This window comes from Syngnathus acus, chromosome 10 (assembly GCF_901709675.1).
Source record: "Syngnathus acus chromosome 10, fSynAcu1.2, whole genome shotgun sequence".
Taxonomy (NCBI): domain Eukaryota; kingdom Metazoa; phylum Chordata; class Actinopteri; order Syngnathiformes; family Syngnathidae; genus Syngnathus; species Syngnathus acus.
In genome coordinates, this window is record NC_051095.1 from 19,374,613 (window position 1) to 19,395,171 (window position 20,559).

Here is a 20,559-nt window from a genome sequence, read left to right on the forward strand (position 1 = left end):
AACTTTGCGACAAGAATTTTTTTTGAAGACTATTAATATTGTTGCCGAATATCAGGTGAATGTCTTTGCAACCGTTTACGACGTTGAATGAACACTGACAAAAAATAAACATTCATGCCGTGTGCAAACTTTTGCTAAACTACACTGCTCCATGAGATATAGGCAATGATGAAATGTTAATGGGTCATGTTCTTCTGTCTGATGCCAGCCAAACACAAAATAACAATCAGAATTTTTTACACTGTAACATCTCAGTCATCAGGTGAGTTCAGCTGCTTCCATGCGAGCGTGCCAATACAAAGTTGAGAACACTTTACGTGCCCACACACAGGTTATGTTTGTGCCTTTAGATGGAATCCCTCTTTCAATAGTGCATGTTTGCATTCTAACAACCTCTCACGCCTTTACCATCCAGATATGTTATCACATCCTTTATGAGGTGTTTTATTTGTCATGTTTATCCTTCCGCTTTGACCCACTAATGCGTTTAAGTGTTCTTTTCATTGCTTTCCTTCTCTTTTGCTTTGAGTTCCCAGGTGCATGATAGCTCTCACGAATGTGCACGCAACTTTCACAAAACCAGAGGATGAAATATGAACATTTTATTACACCGATTGATCATTAAAATAATCAAGTTTTGAATTGTAATTAGTGTCCTATAAATGTTTAAACAGTTGTTTGTTCGTGCTCACTGGCTCTGCATTCACGCAAAAAGCCTTAGTGACAAACATCATAACACCTTAAAGGGTAATTACATCGTTGCCCCGAGCATTTAGAACCACCCACTTCCCCGTGAACACCTCAACCACTTTCCCACACACTTTTTTGCATACCTCTCTTTTATATCACCTCGGGTTGCAGATGCATGTCGGTTCCCATAAAAATTTGGCAAGTAGGACCATTTGATGATGATGAAAACAATTATATTAATTTTCAAAACAGTTGTGTCGACATTATACGACGACTGCTGAAACAACATGAGACAAGGAAAACAGTTCCAGACCCAAAAAAGAAAATCCATGATCGAGGAACCATATAGAGAGACCCTACCTACACATCTTAATTTAAAGCACCCAACATGAAAATATTCAAACACAAAAGCAGCGGCTATTCAATGTTGTGTCAGATGATTCCATGTTAAGCGAGTCAGAACGTGCCACCGACGATTACTACCCAATGCTGACGCACATCTACAAAATTGGTTCCAAAGAGTAGACTAGATTTAGGACTCGGTAAAAGCAGGTCTAAGTTGTGGCGCAGGTGGTTTAACCTGTTGGTGTATTTGATCGAGGCACAGGCAGACACATATTTGGGGCTATATCTCATGTGTAGTGCATGTCACTAGATTTCATTCATAAATATGACACCAGTGCGGAACAATCCCTCTGAGTCATTGTAGAAATGTAATAAATTATAATCATGATGTGCCTCCCATAGGGTTCACAATTGAACCCCTAAGTACAAATAAGCAATTTTTATGGTTAAAAAAAAAGAAAAAAAAGAGATACATAAAAGGTCCAAAATGGTAAAGGTATCATGTTTGTACCTTCTTTTACATGTAACTGAAAGTTTGACTCGAGACTGAACCAGTAAATGTCTGCAGACAGGAGTGCCGCTTTGATGTAAACAAGCAGTCCAACAAGCTTATGTAAGTGCACAGAGATATGGTCGGGATGCCTCAGTGTCTACGATCCGACTCGCAGGGGCCGCTAATTCTTCAAAAGAGCTTTTTGTGTCAAATTTCACTAGCGCTGCAGGCTCCCGAAAGGCTTTGATCAGATATTTACTGACTTAAAGTAAGAATCTTTTGCCTCAGCCACTTACTAAGTACGCCTTTTGTCACAAAATACCACGAGATAAAAAAAAAACGTGTTAGAGGCTGTTCTCTGTGTTTTAGTATTTTTGGCAAGAAATTTTCTTAATGTTCTGGTGAAATTGTAACTTTTTTCTTTTTGTTTACGCATGATGGCCACAGTATTAAGTAGATCTTGAATCTGTACACAACCAGAGCTGACAGTAAATTCATGATGTACAGACATGAGAATAGTTAGTAGACCTTCAAAAAATTATATTGGTTGAAGCCGCTTGATTTTTTTTTCAAAATTCAGGCTCCAAAGTTAGATTTACTAGGTAACATAAATGTGGTTTACCATGAGTAGAATCTGAACGTCTCAAATAATGAAATTGGAAGTCAGCCATTTCAGTTTAGAGCAACTACCTCGTGGCATGAGATAGATAAATTTGTCAAAATTGCAAACTTGGAATTTGTCTTTTTTTAAGCAGACATTTTTGAGACGTGTTTGCTGTTTCAGTGATCCTGCAAAGAAAAGTTTGTCCAACCTAGTTTTCCGTCGTTAGATCAGATTTGGCATCACGAGTTGACCCACAAAAAACTTAACCTTTCAAGCTGTGATTAAAAAGTCACTGGAAGGCTGCCATTTTGCCTTGAAGTTGACGTTTTAGGGTCATTTCTGCCATTTCCACCAATTGATCAGAGACAAGCTTGTCCAGACCAGTTTCAAGTAGCATATGCCAGAAAAGACACTGTTTGGTTGAATGAGACCATTTCTGACGCATGTCCATAAAAGCATTGATTGATGAGTTTGATGTGGAATAATGACCCCACTGACACCTTTAGAATAAACGATGAAACAAATGATAAAAAACGTTACTGATTGATTGATTGATTGATTGATTGATTGATTGATTGATTGATTGATTGATTGATATTTTAAAATGTTGGAGTGAGACCCTCTGCTGCAATGTCCTTCAGGGGTGACATGATCATATGACAGCTGGCATCTCCCTCTCTCTGTCACACACACACACACACACACACACGCACGTACACACACACACACACACACACACACACTTGTTGTAGTAAAAGCCCAGTGAAGGCTGTGGTCCGAGGGTCTCCGTGGGAGGGCTCAGGTCTTCGTCTCAGGGCCATGTCTTTAGAGGTCCTCTTGTTAGAAAGACTACAGTTGTTAATATGAACGCCAGTAATACGACCACACATTCTCATAAAACGATTGTTGCAAACCTAACTGCTTTTTGGTTGTTGTTTCTTTATACTCAACGTGTAATTCTCTTTGTGTTATGTTTATTTTGACACTGAACTAACTTAGACCCCTTGAAGCGTCTTTTTTTTATCAGTTGTTCACTATCTGTCAAACCACTGCTTGTTGTGAAGTATTTGAGTTGAGTTCTCTGCCTTTATAAGGCCGGCACTCGTATCACATGCTTTTGCTCGCAAAAAAAAATGACCATCTCTAAAATCTCATAATGCATTTTATTAATAACTTGTACATAATCTTTATCCATCTGTATCTCTAGCTATTAAATTGTGTGACAAATGAAGCGTTAGATGAGTGTTTTCTTTGTCATATCCACACGCATTTCATGTTTTCTCATGAAATGGACTCCGTGTGCTCCTCATCCCTCCTGCGTGGTGATTGGCCGTCTGGTGGTGCATGTTAATGAGCTGAGGGGGGCAGCGAGAGGCTTTTAAAAGCAGCAGCAAAGCAGGCAGGCGAGTGAGAGTGTGTGTTTGTGTGGACCTCCTCCATCCCAGACCCTTCACAAGATCCACGCCGCCAGTGGAGTTTCAACTCTGACACTTTTGACACTTTTTCCCCCCACCTATTCTTTTGTTTACAGTGTTTGGATTTGGGATTTTTAAGCAGGTTGAAGATATGCTACGGTGCACAGTCGTGCTACTTTTGCTGGTGGTGGCTTTATATGTCCTGAGTACCGAAGGTAAACTTAATGAATATGTTTAATTTTTACTTTATAATGAGATGTCGGCGTTTTGATATTTGGGTTTTAAGTGTGTGTATACCATCAGAAAACATGGCGAAAGCTTGCTAGTTCACTTCTTGTGTGTACGAGCCCTTTCAACACGCAGTTGAACTGATTTAATTAAAGGCATGGCACAGGGGCGCATAGAGAGCGGGAGCCAGCGGGCGGAAAATTAAATGTTTAATAGACGTGGGAGAGATTAGAAGAAGCACTTTTTTGAGAATAGTTGCTTTGAATGATCAGATTATAGCAATGTAGAAAAAGTTGTTTGGTGGGCAAAACACAAGCTCACCAGACCCATTTCATACAGTTCATCCATCCATCCATCCATTTTCTGAACCGCTTAGTCCCCACGGGGGTCGCGGGAGTGCCGGAGCCTATCCCAGCCGTCAACGGGCAGTAGGCGGGGACACCCTGAACCGGTTGCCAGCCGATCGCAGGGCACACAGAGACAAACATCCATTTGCACTCGCACTCACACCTAGGGACAATTTGGAGTCTCCAATCGGCCTACCAAGCATGTTTTTGGGATGTGGGAGGAAACCGGAGTGCCCGGAGAAAACCCACGCGGGCCCGGGGAGAACATGCAAACTCCGCACAGGGAGGGCCGGAGGTGGAATCGAACCCGCACCCTCCTAACTGTGAGGCGGACGTGCTACCCAGTGCGCCACCGAGCCGCCTCATACAGTTCATTCATTTGAAAATAATTCTGCTTGTGAAAATCTTTTCTTTTAATGACAACATTTGTACTGTAAATAGCCCTTAAACATTGTATTTACCCCCTAGTTTTATTGTAATTTTCAACGCAACACTTGGCGTTTTAATGGTCAGTGGCTAGCCCATTTATCCATCAAGTGGTGACATTTTTTATGAAGTGTATTTTACAGTAATACAGAGCACCTGTAATCGCTGACCAAAGAAAATCCTTGTTGTTAGATGGATGGAATTAATTTAGCGGCAAGGCAGTAAACCACCACAATTTTATTCAATTTGCGTTTTATGTTTACATTTAACCTAGAATCTTTGTTGTCACTGTCCATAAATGTTTTACTGATTATTTAAGCAGTGAGGCAGTATCACATCACATCACTTTACATTTATTATCGTTATCTTTTTTTCATTTTCCGTTTATATATATATATATATATATATTCATATTTGGATATATCCCCTACACATTTACAGTTAACCCCTTGGTTGTTGTTTTTAAGCTGCATATTAAAGATTTTATCCCCCACCCTCAACATCCATCTGTGGAGCAGTTAAGACTGAGCCATGCAACTTCTGCAATTGCAACATATTCTGCTCCCATCAGTTTTAGGATGGAATAGTAGTTGTATGAATTGGAAATTTTAATTGGGGAAAAAAGCTAAATTTATAGGACTCACTCACATTTTTTTTCACCTCAAAAATAACATTTTGATAGGCCTTTGTTATCATGTAGTGTTTGTGTTTTGGCTGTGAGGGATGTAACAGCTTTGTTTGTGCGCAATCAAACAGATGTTAGCAACCTTGGCTCTCAACCTCCGCCCCACCACAGCAAACCAAAATAAATACATTTTATTAGGCAGTCACACAACTGTCAGTGAACAGGGGGTGATGTCCCCTTGAAGCCGATGAATGATGACGACTGGACAAAAATCTGGATACACCTGCACACCAATGTGATGTACATACTACCTGCTATTAAAACATTGCAAAGGCAGATATTGTTCATGCAGATCAGGTACTTTACGTACATGATAAAGGGGCCAGTGAGAGTTCACTACAGTTAAATATGACCTCTGGGACAAAAAAAAGAAATTGCCTTACTTCCTTACGTACTACATAAGAGGCAGTGTACTGCCATGACAAGATAAATGGATTTTCTAAAGACAAGTTTAAAAAACAATATAACATGACACCAACAGCAGATGATTTTTATGAACCTTTTTTGTTCTTATTGTTCTTTTCGATAGCCTACAAGTGCCGGTGCACCAGAAAAGGACCAAAGATCCGTTACAAGGATGTGCAGAAGCTGGAGCTCAAACCCAAACACCCCTACTGTCAAGAAAAGATGATATTGTGAGTATTTGTTTTTTAATCTCCCTCATTTCTGTTGTTCATGTGAATTAAAGAGGAACCACAACTGGGGGGATGTTATGTCAGCTTCACAAGCCAGTTGCGTAAGATGTGCACTTGGCTTCCTCCTGCAGGCCAATTGTGACATCACACTCATGAAAAATCGAAAAGAGCCAAATACATTTTAGACAACTTAATGACGTTTTTAAAATGAAGACAAATTGTCAACTTGCTTAATTACTGAGAAACATATCACAGAAATGAAAATGAGTTGTTAACATAAGTTGAAATATATTCTTTCCAATATTATGACAATTTAAATATATAAATTCCCATTTCATTACTAAAGTAATTAACAATGTTAACAAGTTGCTTCTATCATACATTTCCTGCTGTATTGATGATTTTGGTGATCCAATTAAGTGTAAACTGCAGAAAATACTTCCTTTATATTTACTTTTAACAATTTTGTTATAGATCTTTTCCACCATTTCATGAGAATCTGCAAAAATAATATTGTTGTTTAACTGCTAAATATGCTACAATATACATATTTGTTACAAAAGAACAATTTGATGTTTTTATTACAAAATGGCCAAGTTTAAAATTTGTACTTTTTGTTTGTATTTTTAACCTCTATATTGAGAAAAGAAGTCAGGCTTTAGCTTGATTAAGTGCATTTAAAATGTCACTTCAAGTTAAGCCCATATTTCACTGAGAAACAAGTGTTTGCGCACAAAATATTTTGTCAGGGTTTGCGAAAAGGTTGGAAATGGTTGCAGTTTTTCTCGTCGCAAAGACATTTTGAACATTCAAAAGCTGTTGACGACTATTAAAACTGTTGGCAAATATCTAGCGAATGTCTTTGTGACCTTGAACGAACCCTGACAAAGAATCAAAATTCAGGCTGTGCACAAACCCTCGCCAGCCTTCACAGCTCGGTGAGATATGGGCTACCATGTGTGTGTTGTATACAAATAATCCTCAAATACATCAAATTTTCAGTGGTAGCGTGTCGCTTGCCATCTCTGCGGGTTGCTCGATTAGCATGTGACGAGGGGGCCGCCACCTTACTGGTGCCCAGTGAAAAATGAGTCCCTGTGAGTTTGAGGCAAAGGCACTAAATGAGAGATTGACAAAAAGAGGGGGAGAGGGGGAGAGAGAGAGAGAGGAATAAGTGTCTTTTTGTTGATTTTGCAGTAGTTTGGCTCACATGGCTTGTTTGGCTTGTTTAGGCATTCTAGTTGAAAAACTGCTCAACACCAGCCAGGAGGGCCTGAATGGTCTCTCTTTAACCACTTTTGCCTCCATTTTTTTAAACTTTACATGAGAGACTGCAGTTCTGACTACATAAAATCCCCCCCCCCTCAAGAAAGGGGCAAAGTGCTTCAAATTGTTTTTTTGCCACTTCCATTTGAAGTTTTCTGTCAGACTAAACAAAAAACTGAGAATTACAAGTTGTGTGTATATAAATAGATAAATAAATAAATAACTCTCCCCCCAAAGCGTTCTTTTTGTTGTAATCCAATGATCGAGAGTGAAGAAAATCAAATGACGTTGGGAATGAGCACGACATGTAACATTCGTCATCTCATTTTGGTTGATGAAAATGAAGCGACATTTTAGCGTCGTTCATTTTTCGTAAATCACATTTTGTCTCATTTTTTAGTAGTCAACAATTAGGCATTACTGTTTTAGTTACCGTTTGGTCTTTTGGCATTTTGGTCTCATCCCGTCTCCCTCACGTAATAGTCTTTTTGCTGACAATATTTTGACCTAGTGTTTGTTGATGACAACAACACTACCCTGGACACAGAAACCAATAAACTTAAAATACCAACCACCCGTGTCTGGGAGAACCTAACCTTCGAGATGGCTGTGTGCTATCATCAGCATTCTCCAACATACATCAAGCAAGAACAAAAGGAACAGCTTTCACTTGTGATCTCTCCGCCGCATCTAAGTTGACCAACACGGAGGTCCTGGAGCATGCTGGCCTCTCCACCGTGTACACGTTGCAAAAGCAGCGCTGGATCGGTCGGCCATGTGCGTCGTATGGCAAATTCACCTCTGGCATAAGACCTCCAGGCTGCCCGCAGCTACGATACAAAGATGTCTGCAAACGTGACATCAGGCCCCAGCCATCGATAGGAGAACTGAGAGGTCTTTGAAGCCAACCGCAGCAGCTCACGCTGCCTGCTCCACAATCAGCTGAAGGGGGCAAGGACAGGATCACACACCAGGTCATTAAAAAGACGACCCCGTTGCAACCAACCAAATCTGCTATATGTGTGGCGGAGACTGCTACTCCGGTATTGCTCTCAACAGCCACAGATGATACTGTACAAACTGCAACACCAAAAACTTTGAGGGCCCAGTTTCCATGGTCAACTCTGATCAAATAAGTATGCATATATACATTTACAATATGTTCATGAAGCGTGTTTTAATAAATTCATTGTAAGTAGCGAGAGGTAAATCTGTTTAGATTTTTTATATATATGTATGCATATGGTTTCTCTGTACGGTGGACTTTCACCTAGTCAGTGAACATAAAGAGGTGGAAGTGTACTGTGATGAACAAAAGCGCAAGTGCACACACGCACACACACACACATTGTACTCGTACAATGCATATCATGCTGTGAAACTAAACGGTTCAGGAAATAGATTCAAAAAGCCTTTAATCTAATCCTATGATCAATGACTTTTACTAAAAAATATAGCCCATTTGTCTCCAAGTCAACTCATTTAACATTCATGGCAGTTGGATGGAGAGGGCAGGGCATGCTGGGTGTTTTTCCCACATTTTTCTCTCCCTTTGGCCAAAATGTGCCACATGCCAGGCAAGAGGTTACAAGCAAGCCGGGCCCGTTCATGGAGTTCTCATGTGAAATTGTTGAACGTATTGTTATATAATGCAATAAGCGAGTTAAATGGCGGCCAAAGAATTGCCGTTTATTGTCTTGCATACAAATGAAAGAATGTTCTCAAGCTTCTGAGTGTGTGAGTGTGTTCTGTGGAACTAAATAAAACACAATGGCACTTTCACATAGCAGCCAATCATCAGCATGTTTTGATTCTCACCTATATGTTTAGAACTATTTAAAATTAATTTTTGGGCTTCCTTTCTTAACAGTGGTGCATATTCAATGACATAGAATATGACAGGACACAGTACGATACAATTGGATATGAATGTCTGGAAAATATGATGCAATCAGCCATGATACCAGACAAGACAATGCAATCGGATACCGACCATGAGCTAGGATATGATGCAAAAAAAAAAAGGATATGATACAATACAATGCAACTGGATACAATAGCACAAGATACCATTTGACATGACATTCTAGGATACAATGGGACTGGTGTGATATCAAATGATAGCATACAATCTAATTGGTACTAAGGGATACCCAACAAAAGAATATGATACCATACACGAGGATAGGATATGTGGCGAAAGATGTGACTCAAAAGAATCATTCAATCAATGAAACTTTAAAACTTTCAACTAAAAAACTTAAAACGCAAATCAGTGTGCTTTTATGAGTTAAGACTCACCACTTCTATCAGCCTACAAGGATACAGACCTATGTGATCTGGTATCATATGATCTAATATCTGATACAACAGGACAGGATGTAATTTGATGGATGCCGTACAAAAAGAAGCGATATCCTATGATGGATACAAAACTAGATACAATAGGACAAAATATAGTACGATTTAAAACGATTGATACATTCCTACAGGATATGACACCATAAAATATCCTGTAATACTAATTTAAATGAGATTGAGAGATTTCATATTTAGTTTTGTCAATGTGAGCATATTTACCTCCTCCTTCCCCATTTCTCAACCAATTCAAACCATTCTAACTTCGAACTGCTCGTCTCATCCAGGACATAAATGGAGCTGTTTATTCCCTTCACAAAATTCCCATATTTTCACAATGAACTGCACAAATTGACGTATTTTACATTTTAACCTCCTCCATCCACACTTTTCGATCTATTCAAACGATTCCAATTTCAAAATACTTCATTCAGGACTTCTTAGATATGTTTTTCCCCGTATTTATAAAATTCCCACTTTTTCCCGAAAGGCCACACCTACAATGTTGTTTATTTTATTTTTTACAATTCAAACCATGCCAACTTCATATCTCACATTCTACATTTCAACAACTCAGTAGATTCCACAGAATTCACTATTGATTTTTTTTCCCCATTCAGCGTGACGATGGAGAACGTGGCTCGCTTCAAGGGCCAGGAGTACTGTCTTCACCCTAAACTGCAGAGCACCAAGAATCTGGTCAGATGGTTCTACATCTGGAAAGACAAGCACAGGTGAAATCATTTTATATTCAAATTATACTGTATTACCATCTATTTGATAGTAAAAATAATTAGAAATAAACCCCTTGTAATTATCATGCATGGTATGTAAATGTTTTCCAACAATTTGTACATTCTCAATGGGACATTTGCTACAAAAGTACACACGACTAAGATGCTTTTTAAAATAACAAAACAATTACAAGTCAAATTTTTCATTCCAGAACTATGAATCATAGCAGTTGTATCAAAACTCTATTGAAAATAAATACATTTAAAAAAAAAGAAAATGCTGTAAACCAGTTTCCCCACCAAGGAGCAGAGATGATACCGAAGCCAACTAAAAATGCAACTTTTTAAAAATCTTATTTTAATCTACTTTCCTTTCCCCCTGCAGGGTATATGAAGCCTAACACATTGACAACTTTTCATCACAAGAAGAAGAAAACGTTTTTTTAAAAGTCTAAATAAAAGAAAGCAACAACCACCGGAACTGTTTAAGATGTCGCAAATTTCTGCAGTACATCATCCTCTTATTCTGTGGAAGCCATCAAGAGTTAAACTTAACAATACGTAATTACATTACTCTTCAATGTTTTTGTTTTGTTTTTGCCACACAAATATACCTGCACATATGTATGTACAACATTCATTACTCTTATTTTGTATGCATTCCAATTTCTAGTCCATTTTGTAAACATTGATGTCTATTAGCATCTTTATAGTAATGTGTGTAAAGTGGCAGCATTATAGTTGTCTTGATATGTGATTTGAATGTTTTTTCGGCCTTGGTGGATTGCCCAATGCACCATTCAACGTTCGATTGTGTGTATACAAAATAATAAGCGCAGCAATAAAATGTCCATAAAGAGCAAATTGTTTGATTTAATTTGGAGCCCCACATTTAAATGTTCTTTTGAAGAGTTCAGATGTTTCCAATAAGACAATAAAAAAGTTAGCAGGGAAATTTTAATTGGAGATATTTTCTTAAACAGGTTCACTGCTTTTTAAAAACAAACACCACAAGTGGCAATGTAAAATGGCTACCAGCAGATTATTTTTATGCCTAATACACAAACACACGTTAACACACAATTAAAGAATGTTATTTTTTCCTTCAGATGGCATATCAATTCACATATAGTTTCATTTATTTATATAGTATATTTATATAGTATATTTATATATTATATATATTATATTTGTATGTATTATTATAAATAAATATATATTTATATACATATATAAATATAATAATAATATAATAAATATGTTATATTTACATGTATATTTATATATATACTATTTATGTTTATTTTCACTTGTATATTTATTTTAGATTTTGGCAGTTTGAGTCCTCCATACCCAATAGTGTGAAACATGGGGAATTTGCACTTGTTGCACTTACACTTGTACACTTGCATTTGTTATTAGAAAACTAGAAATGGGTTTCGATTAAAACCTTTGTCAAACAACTACATGCGATTTTAAAAAATCACTTTCACACGAAAGTGCTTAGAATCAATTTGTCCACCAGATCACAGTGTAAATCGTTTGCATTATCTTAGCATGTCTTTTATAAAATGTAGAATAATAATTTGGGTGTCAATAAAAGCAACAATGACAAAATAAAGGTCACTGTGAAGTGCAACTACAAAAATTCAGAGGACTCTACAGCATTGCTTTATAAGAGGTTCATCCACTAGATGGGAGTGTAGAGCTATTTTGCAAAATGGGTCAATAAAGACCCTACGAGAATTTTCTCGAACACTATCTTCCCATTAACAAAAGGACCCCCAAAACCTAAGTAAATAAAAAAAGGGGTGTCTTTTTTAAAGATGAAAATACATAACACATTAGGCATTCATGAAAGCAAAGAAGCAAATAAAAAATACATTAAAATTTTACACTTTAGGCAGTTCGAGAAATTAAGTAAATCTGCACCCATAAAGACCGTATAGTATTAAAAATGAAACTGGAAAATGAAGTTCCCCAACGTTAAAGTTCAATCAATACTTACATTCCTGAAAATAAAGTAACATTTTCCCCCAACGACAAAATGCTTTTAGAGAACTAAATAAATGGAAGTTACAGTCACGTATGTTTCCACAAAATGTAATTCTTGAGTTATAGCAACGCTTTGTGGCCGTGAACAGGCACAATTTGAAACGGACCAAACAAAATGTTTACAGATCTACCTCAAGATTTTTGTTCTCTGGAAAAACAAAACAAAAAAAACAATCACCACATAAATCAACCTGTCACACACGCGCGCGCACTCACACGTACTGATTTAAACTCATTTTAAAAGCACAATTCTCTGTTGCATCCAAAGAACAGTCAAGCAAGCAATGTTTTTAAGTGTTGTTTTTAGCAGTGTTTTTATGAAGTGTACTTTGTGCCTGCCTAAGGAGTGACGTCGGCAACGTGCGAGTCCCTTTGCTCGACTCGCAATTTTGCCAACAAAACTAAATAGAACATTCAAAGCCGCAAAGTAATCACAAAACGAGTCGAATCGTGCCGCAACTCGAGGAGGGGGCGGGCGGAGGCAGTATATTTGGCAGCTGGCCCCGCCCCTCTTCTTGTGCTGCTGTTGAGAGAAGGGGGCGGGGTGAGTACAGATCTGTCCAAGGAGGGGTGTGTGAGGAGTGCTCGGCGACGACGACCTGCAACAGTAAAGCGGGCATTGAACAGAACGTGCAGCTGTTCCAGTTTTTTTTTCTGGGCAGCATCTTGAGTGCGATGAGCCTGACGCGTCGTCTCCAGCGCCCACTGTGATCCTCCGCGTATTTTCCTTCGTCATCCAACTCACAATAGGAGCCAGACAGACAGCGGGCCATCCGGCGAAAGCAAGCCGGAAATCGATGCTCATCGGCCCGCGTCCGTGCTTGTTTTGACCTGGTAAGACTGGCGTTAGCTGGCCATGCTAATAGCTTAGCATCTCCGTTCAATATAACCGGAGGCTAAGGGTGTCAAACGCCTTATTACGTTCAGTGAAAGGTTGTGCATGATATGAATTAATACCTAGTGTTGTGTGTTTATTTTTCCATTCATGGTGTGGTTATTCTCACTGTGTGAATAATGGATGGATTGGGGTTGCATATGCAGAGCTAGCTGCTAAATAGGTTAGCCGACAGAGGTTAAGGTTCGTTCCATCACAACTAAGCTCGACAAAGCAGAATAAAATGTATAGCTGTACAGATACAAATTCTGAAAATTTTATACTGTTTAACAGTTGATGTATTTTGAAAGATATGTTTTTGACGTTTCCTGTGCGTTTAAACGCCATTTTTTTATGACACCTGTCACCTTTCAGTATTGAAGCTTTTTTGTATTAATACTTGTTACTTTTGTCGTCCGTTGCCTTTGCGGCAATGCATTGGGTTATTATTATTGTAGTAGTTGCACATGCACGCTTCACCTTTAAAGTCAATCGCTTATGGAATCAATCGTATGATCCGAGATGTTGTTCCTGGTATCTGCTAGAGCAGGGATTGTCAACCGCAGCTCTCTAGTGGTCCTTGGCGGTATTGCAGGTGGTCCGCAAAGTGGAAAATAGTTGTAACATTTTTGAAAATAAAATTGATTTATTATTTAGACTTGATTAATTTTCCAGCTAATTTTGTGAATCATTTACCCATCCAAATTATGTCAAATGTAGCTGAGATCCCTAAAATATTCATATAGGTGCAAATAAATAACCTGTATAGGTCTATCCTCCTTCGGTGCAAAAAAAAAAAAAAAAAAATCTGCCAAAGCAGTGGCCCCCGAGTTGCTTCTTGGTTATAATGGTGGTCCCTTGGACAAAACCAGTTGAAACCCCCTGTGCTATAGCATCCATCCAGCTTCTGGGTAAATGTTGCCTTTACCCTCCACATTTTCTCTAGTTCTTCCTGCAGCCCTTGGTATCTCTCCAGTTTTTTATGTTCGTTTTTCCAGTTGTTGCTCTTATTCCGTATTTCTACTTTTATCATAACTGCTGTATATATATATTGTATATATTACTGTACAAAGGTCTGAGGCCACTTATGCCGCCATAACATTTATTGTTTTGGCAATGTCACAATGATCATAGAAACTAGATTGCTGTGAAAATTCCAGACCTCTACTAAGAATGAACTGCCAATACATGTGAAAGCAATTCATACTGTAGAGCTTGGCATTTGGGTTCGTTCCTCTACAAAGTTTTATATATTAATTTCTGTAAACCCGCTGTGTCCCATTAGTTATTGTTTTACGACACATATTAATGACAACTAAAAAGAATCATATTTATGGGTGTAACAAAAAACAATTTGAACCATCGGTTTTAATTTAAAAGTTGTAAATATAGCGAATCGAATGAACCTTTGAATACATATCCATTAGGGGTGTAAATCGCAGGTTTTGTCACGATACGATATCATATCGATACAAAGGATCACGATACGATTATTGCCGATATCTTAGAGCCTGCTGTGATTCATTCACGATACATCACGATATAGTGCTCCACGATCGATATTTTTATTTATTTTTTTTAAATAAAAAATATAGAACAATATCCTGATTTATAACAATTCATACGCAAAATCAACAAGGTACTGCAAACTCTTTATTTAGGAAATTACAAGAGTATTGTAGTATACAAAGTGCTTATTTTAACACTGAACTTTATCGAATTCCTATATTTTTTCTCATATAAGTAAAGAAAAATGAATATTCTTTCTTTTTTTGTAATACCATTAACTTTAAAGTGCATTACTGAACTATTTATTTACAATAATTTTAATTGTCCGTTGAGCCATCTTTTCTTTGGAATCCAAAGTGCTTCCAAACGAATGACTTGAAGCCCAAAGGGGAGCGAATTTCCTCGTCTTCTTGGACACTAGCCATAGCACCAGCCCAGGAGCCGCGTGGTTGTCGGCTCCCCTTTCACGTGCCTGCTCTGCTCACAACACAACACGCCGCGTACTGCTCCCGGAAAGAGGAAGCAAGCAACAATGAACTGGATTTCAAAATAAAGTCGCGTCTAATGTCCGAGGTCAAACACGGCGATATAAATCGATGTTTACGTTTAGCATCGATGCCAATATATCGTAGAGCATTTTATCGATTAATCGATGTGTATCGATGAATCGTTACACCCCTAATATCCATCATCTTTTATTGGAGAGGTATTTCTTTGCCATCCTTCCACTAATGACAAGTTCTTTTGTATGTAAAATGGAAACAAGAAACATACCATCTCAAATTGAGGTGTACCGTATCAAATAGAAATGTAATGCTACACCTATTTAATCTATGTGTCTGCCCCGCGATAGAGCTGCATCGGACGGCACTGGACAAGTGCACATCGATACATGGCACCTCTGTATATTGTATGTGTAGCCTTTGGTATGAACAAAATAGTGAAAATGGAACAGACCAAAATAGGCCTTGCTACTTTATTTACTCAAAAACCTGCTTACCATTTTAACCCTCTGACAAAATTCGTTCGGTTAGATTTGTTTTGTGATGCAGTTTTAATCTTTCAGGTGATACATATTTTTTTGATTGTACTCATAATTAGCATTGTTTTATCCAGTCAACCCTTCCCTTTTGTGGAATGTTATGTGGTGTGTCAGCCAAAAGGGCTCAGAGCCACAAAAACATCATGACTCAGCATTTTAATTTCTGCAATTCAATGTAATTAGCATGCCAAGGTTGACTTTCATGTCTTGACATAAGCCTTTTCCCCCCTTTATTTTTATTTTTTTTAAATTCATGTTGCATCATCTATTTGCGTGCCCTTCCCCCATCAAACTTAGATGCCCAATGGGAATATTACAAATCACCCATTTCAGGGTCAAAGGGTGCCTTGTATAAATTGTGCAGACAAGTGGGCTTTTTTGCATAATACACTCTCATAAATACAAGTGTAAAGAGAAGTTTAACCACTTTAGCGTAAAACCAATCACTCTTTGAAAGAGTGACCCTGAAGATGAGATTTAAATTTAGGTGATCGAAACCAGGAGTAAACAAGAAGTAGGTTTAACAGTTTAACTGACTTATGACCAAGGAGCAAATAAAGCACGATTTCGATTCACCCCTTTCAGCATGGATTGGGAAAAGTCAAACATTTTGAGTAGGTTTCCCAATGCACAGAGATAATGTGCAAACAATGCTGCTGCCTTTTCTTGCTGCTTTTTATTGACCATCACTTTTGCCTGTACCACAGATCTCCGTTATGGATTAGAAAAGTCACAATTTGTTTTTCAGTGGACAGCGACAATACACGAGCAACGCTGCGGCCTATTCTTGCTGCTTTCTCATCTGAGACGATGACATTGTTTATTGACTTCCTCCCCGTTACTCCCTCTTTGCCTGCTTGACTGTCAGATGGAAATGTCCAGACCCGAGCAACACCGCCAAGTTTGTGCCCCTAAAAACAAAGCCCGCCTCTCCACTTACGTATGTCCTAAGGGCCCTTCCAGGCCATACTAGACTCAAATAACACTGGACTTGGCCTGTCATTTCCATCAGTGTGCCAAGAGGTGGGTTGACACTGCAACTGCCTAGAAATACATTAAATCAGTGACCAAACAGACAAAGAAAGTATTTAACAGATTTAAAATGGCAAAGATGCTGATACCATGCTGCACCCAAAATAAAGAGCCAAGACTCCCTTTTGGCCTTTAGCCTTTTGGCGAAATGTCATTTTTATGAACCTACCGGGGCTTGCTCTCGAGGGAGTCTACGAGGTGATTATATCCAATCATGTTGATCATTTTTTCTATTGAGCAAGGTTGTCATGAATGCTGTGGACCCCTGCATTAGTGCAGCTTGGCATTCTATACTTCAACTCTTTGTGGTTTTTAGGGGGTGAGCCTTGCGCCTGTTATTTGCAGAAAAGCTTGCCACTTGACGATTTTCTGTAATGTGGCAAAATATGCGAACATTTATTTTCATGTAACTATGTAACACTACATATCTTACACTACGCCTTATAAATTGTTTCATGTGGCTAAATATAACAAGACATGGACAAATATCTTGTAAATTGAAGGACACCGGGAGTGCTGTTGACCATTTCGCCATTGTAGCCAAGGGTGGAATCAAATCTAAGTCAGTTATTGCAGTGTCGTACAAAATAGTATCCGGCGGCATCCTAAAGCTGAGCAGACGTTCTCTCGAGCGCAAACAGCTTTATTTTATATCTATGCGTTCCGGTGTGAGACAGGAAAACCGCTGTCCTCTGTCCGTCCTTTTTTTCTTCTCCAACTATTCCATCCGTCGTCTTCAAAATGTCTCGGACGGATAAACCGTTCCATCCCGTGGATGGAATGCCCACCTCAGTGCAATATACCCAACTCGTTCACTGCCAGCTCAGTTCAAATGAATCTTTTGACATCTCCTTTGTTTCAATTGACATCTCTCGTGTTGGATTCATGTCAGTCCACTTGGTGCAACATCTCTCCAAAGTGTGATCGCTCCTTTGTAAGATGCAGACTAACGAGCCCATCTAATTTAATGCATGTATTAGTTTTGGGGCTGAAATTCTACAGGGTCCTCAGTTGCATATTTTTGCCCTTTGCTTAGTCGAAAAATTTAACCGTTACTGATTGCCACAATTATTTTTCTTGATTTCCTATAGTGTTTCTTAAAGCCAGAAAGTTGCCGTTTGAAATGACTTTAGTTTTGTGTCATGTGTGATCTTTTTTTTTTTTTTTTCGACAAAATTAAACAATGAATGAACATCCGCCGAGGCCGGTGAGTTCATAATTTTCGCCAGGGGTTGTATATCCCCTCTGACCTTGTATAGTTGTACAGTTGTTGAATGTAAACATTTACACACTGGTGTCATTTGAAGGAAAAGTAGTTATGGTGGCCGTCGGAGAGCCCCTCTGTCCCACGCTAATCAGCTTTTGCCCAGCTTAGCATGGTGTCATCTCGTCGCGGCTTAAAAATTTCCAGTCGGAGATTGGTTGCCACGTTAGATTAAATAGGTTTTTGAATGACGTGTGTCTGTGTTCCGTCAGTCAATGACGCTTACTTGGTCTTTATTACATTCATGATTCTTGTTAGTTTTTAGTTGTTAGTTTGGTTCGTGAGGAAAATGTGCGATTGTGAACTGTGACACAGTTAAAAAAAGGCCTTATGGGAGGAGGGTGATGTTATGTTTCATTCCATCAACGCAGATAAGGATCAAGCTCATGTTTTTTTTTGGGTGCATGACATTCACAGATGCACCTGTCGTGAGCTCATGTTTTCGCACTTGTGCGAACGAGGAAAGTACTGTGTTTTTAATGCCAACAAAAGTATTGGCTGATTTTGTTTGCCATTTCAGCAACGCTAAAAATCCTGAATGTTATTCTGACACGAAGGAAACCTTTTGTTGTAAAAGTAAACATGCTTGGATAAAAAAAAAAAAAAAAAAATCATCATCCGCCAGGAAAATTCAGGACGGCAATAGCACTAAATAGCAGGAGAAAGGAAAAAATATGTTTCTATCTGCTAGTTGCTTCCGGTTGTTGTACACTGATGTTGATGCCGCGCCTTCATAGTGGCGCAAAATACATAGCTGCCGCAGAGGGGCATCAATCGCTCAATCAACATACAGTAGCTGGAGCTTTATGCTGTGTTCAGCTATATTGGGTACTGTGGCTGAGCATGGCAGAAAATGAGCTGGAAGCGTTTGCCACGCAATATTGAACGCAGGAAAAAAAAACTGTTAACGTCATGCAATTGTGGTGATTGGGCCTCTTATCCATTCATAAAACACCTTGAACAATAGAAATCAATGTGGATGAGAATAAAGTCTAAGTCTCTAATGACATCCATCTTTGTTGTTGTTACAAATATGCTTTCCTTATGCAACGCCGCATACTTGCCAATTCAGACACCATGTCCAGATCTTAACTGGTTTTCACATTTGTCTCCACCCTCTGCATTTATCTCCTTTCATTTTCTTGCTCTATCTACAACTCTCCTCCCTCCCTGTTTTCTTTCTTTTTTAGCTCGAAAAAGGAATCCTGCAAGAAGGATTAGCGGTCCGTCAATGAGGAACTACCGGCTCATCTTTTGTCACAACCTGAAGCAGCCATAGATGGTTCAGTGTTTCGCTGTCTAGGGAGGAGCGCATAGGACACACTTTCACTGCTACACGGTAAGTGAAAACACGCACACGCATGCCATGAAACCAAACAGTGAGGTGACTGAAATGTTAATTTCGAGTGTTAATTATTTATAATGCCCAAAACCATCAATACAAACTGCTCCACCTGTCATGTTTGGATTACTACAGCATATTTAGTGCCCGCAGCCAGTTACGTAGTGCAAAGGAATGCGTCTGACACAAACAAGAAGACCAGGAAACAGCTACAATAAAAACACTGTTGAGAATCTAAATCAGCCAGAAAAAGGACTAAATGCAATAAAACAATATAATAAAGTACAGTAGTTCAGAGAGCTGGTATCCTCTCAATGCATGAGCCTTAAAGTCAAAGAAAAGCACGACAATGGACAGCAATTTGCTGGCAATTTCCTTCCAAGTAAGTATAACTCAATGAAAAGTTTTCTTTTCTTTTTTTTCCCTCTCTTTAAAGTCTTGTCCCATGCATGTAGTGAAGAGCTATTAGTTTAGTTTTTTTAGATCGCTTCATCTGTAGTAGGCCAAATCCAGCCTGTGTCTAAATTTAGACCGGCCCGACGCATTGTGTCATAAAATCAATAACATGTGGCCCACAGGCACTGTCGCAGGGACCTGCGCACCCCAGAGCGAGCCACAGATATGAAACTCATCCGAACGGGAACAAGCGCTCATGATTGGTTGCCCGTCCCAGTTCACGCGCACACAGGTGTCCGTTTGTAAGATAATCAGTGACACAGACACTTCCTCATTCAGATGTCCACACACCAAGGACTAAGGCAACGATAAAATCAGAGACGCTGCAAGTGACGCTGCACAGGGAAAGGCAAAAAAAAAAAAAAAAAAGCACGGACTACTGGTGAGAGCTGTCTACTTCGTACTAACTACACACTACTGCGCATCCGTGCCACCCACTCTCAGTGATTGCAAACAACTAAAAGACTATGGATTATTATTTTGTGATTATGAAATAATTTGTTGTGTATGAAGTTGAAATAAAAAAGACAAAATATAGAATGATTTAATTTGGATTAAAAATCCGACATGACACAACCTGGCCTGTTTACTACACTCGAAACACCAATATCCCTCTTCTCATTAATAACACAATAACAATAATAAACTCTACATCTAACAAAAATTCATTCAACCTCCATAAAATTGTTCATTTGTATTTAATTTATTATTATTTTAAATGTTTAATTTTTCTGGTAATGCAATTGACAATAGATTCTC

At 38.7% G+C, this 20,559-nt stretch overlaps 2 protein-coding genes across 6 annotated transcripts in view; both read left to right on the forward strand.

Annotated features, from left to right (window-relative positions):
* The first annotated feature begins 3,508 nt into the window (after positions 1-3,508).
* cxcl14 (chemokine (C-X-C motif) ligand 14) lies at positions 3,509-11,090 on the forward strand. The gene is made up of 4 exons (XM_037262265.1): positions 3,509-3,762; positions 5,763-5,868; positions 10,113-10,226; positions 10,612-11,090. Exons 1-4 carry the CDS (start codon positions 3,699-3,701, stop codon positions 10,625-10,627), a joined length of 300 nt encoding a protein of 99 aa, XP_037118160.1. The 5' UTR covers positions 3,509-3,698; the 3' UTR covers positions 10,628-11,090.
* A 1,744-nt stretch (positions 11,091-12,834) lies between these two features.
* fam13b (family with sequence similarity 13 member B) overlaps positions 12,835-20,559 on the forward strand; it is a 44,810-nt gene continuing 37,085 nt past the window's right edge. For 3 of the 5 annotated variants that reach the window (XM_037261251.1, XM_037261250.1, XM_037261248.1), the window contains exons 1-2: positions 12,836-13,115; positions 19,193-19,341. The gene's annotated coding sequence lies outside the window, so the exon portion shown is untranslated. Of the gene's footprint in view, positions 13,116-19,192; positions 19,342-20,559 lie in introns of all 5 variants that reach the window. The other 2 variants (XM_037261249.1, XM_037261247.1) reach the window with 2 other exon arrangements.

Excerpts from the sequence above, each read along its gene's own strand:
- cxcl14 (XM_037262265.1), top strand. The coding sequence starts at position 3,699 with ATGCTACGGTGCACAGTCGTGCTACTTTTGCTGGTGGTGGCTTTATAT. Across the intron at positions 3,763-5,762 it reads ATATGTCCTGAGTACCGAAG|CCTACAAGTGCCGGTGCACC; the intron begins GTAAACTTAATG and ends TCTTTTCGATAG. Across the intron at positions 5,869-10,112 it reads TGTCAAGAAAAGATGATATT|CGTGACGATGGAGAACGTGG; the intron begins GTGAGTATTTGT and ends TTCCCCATTCAG.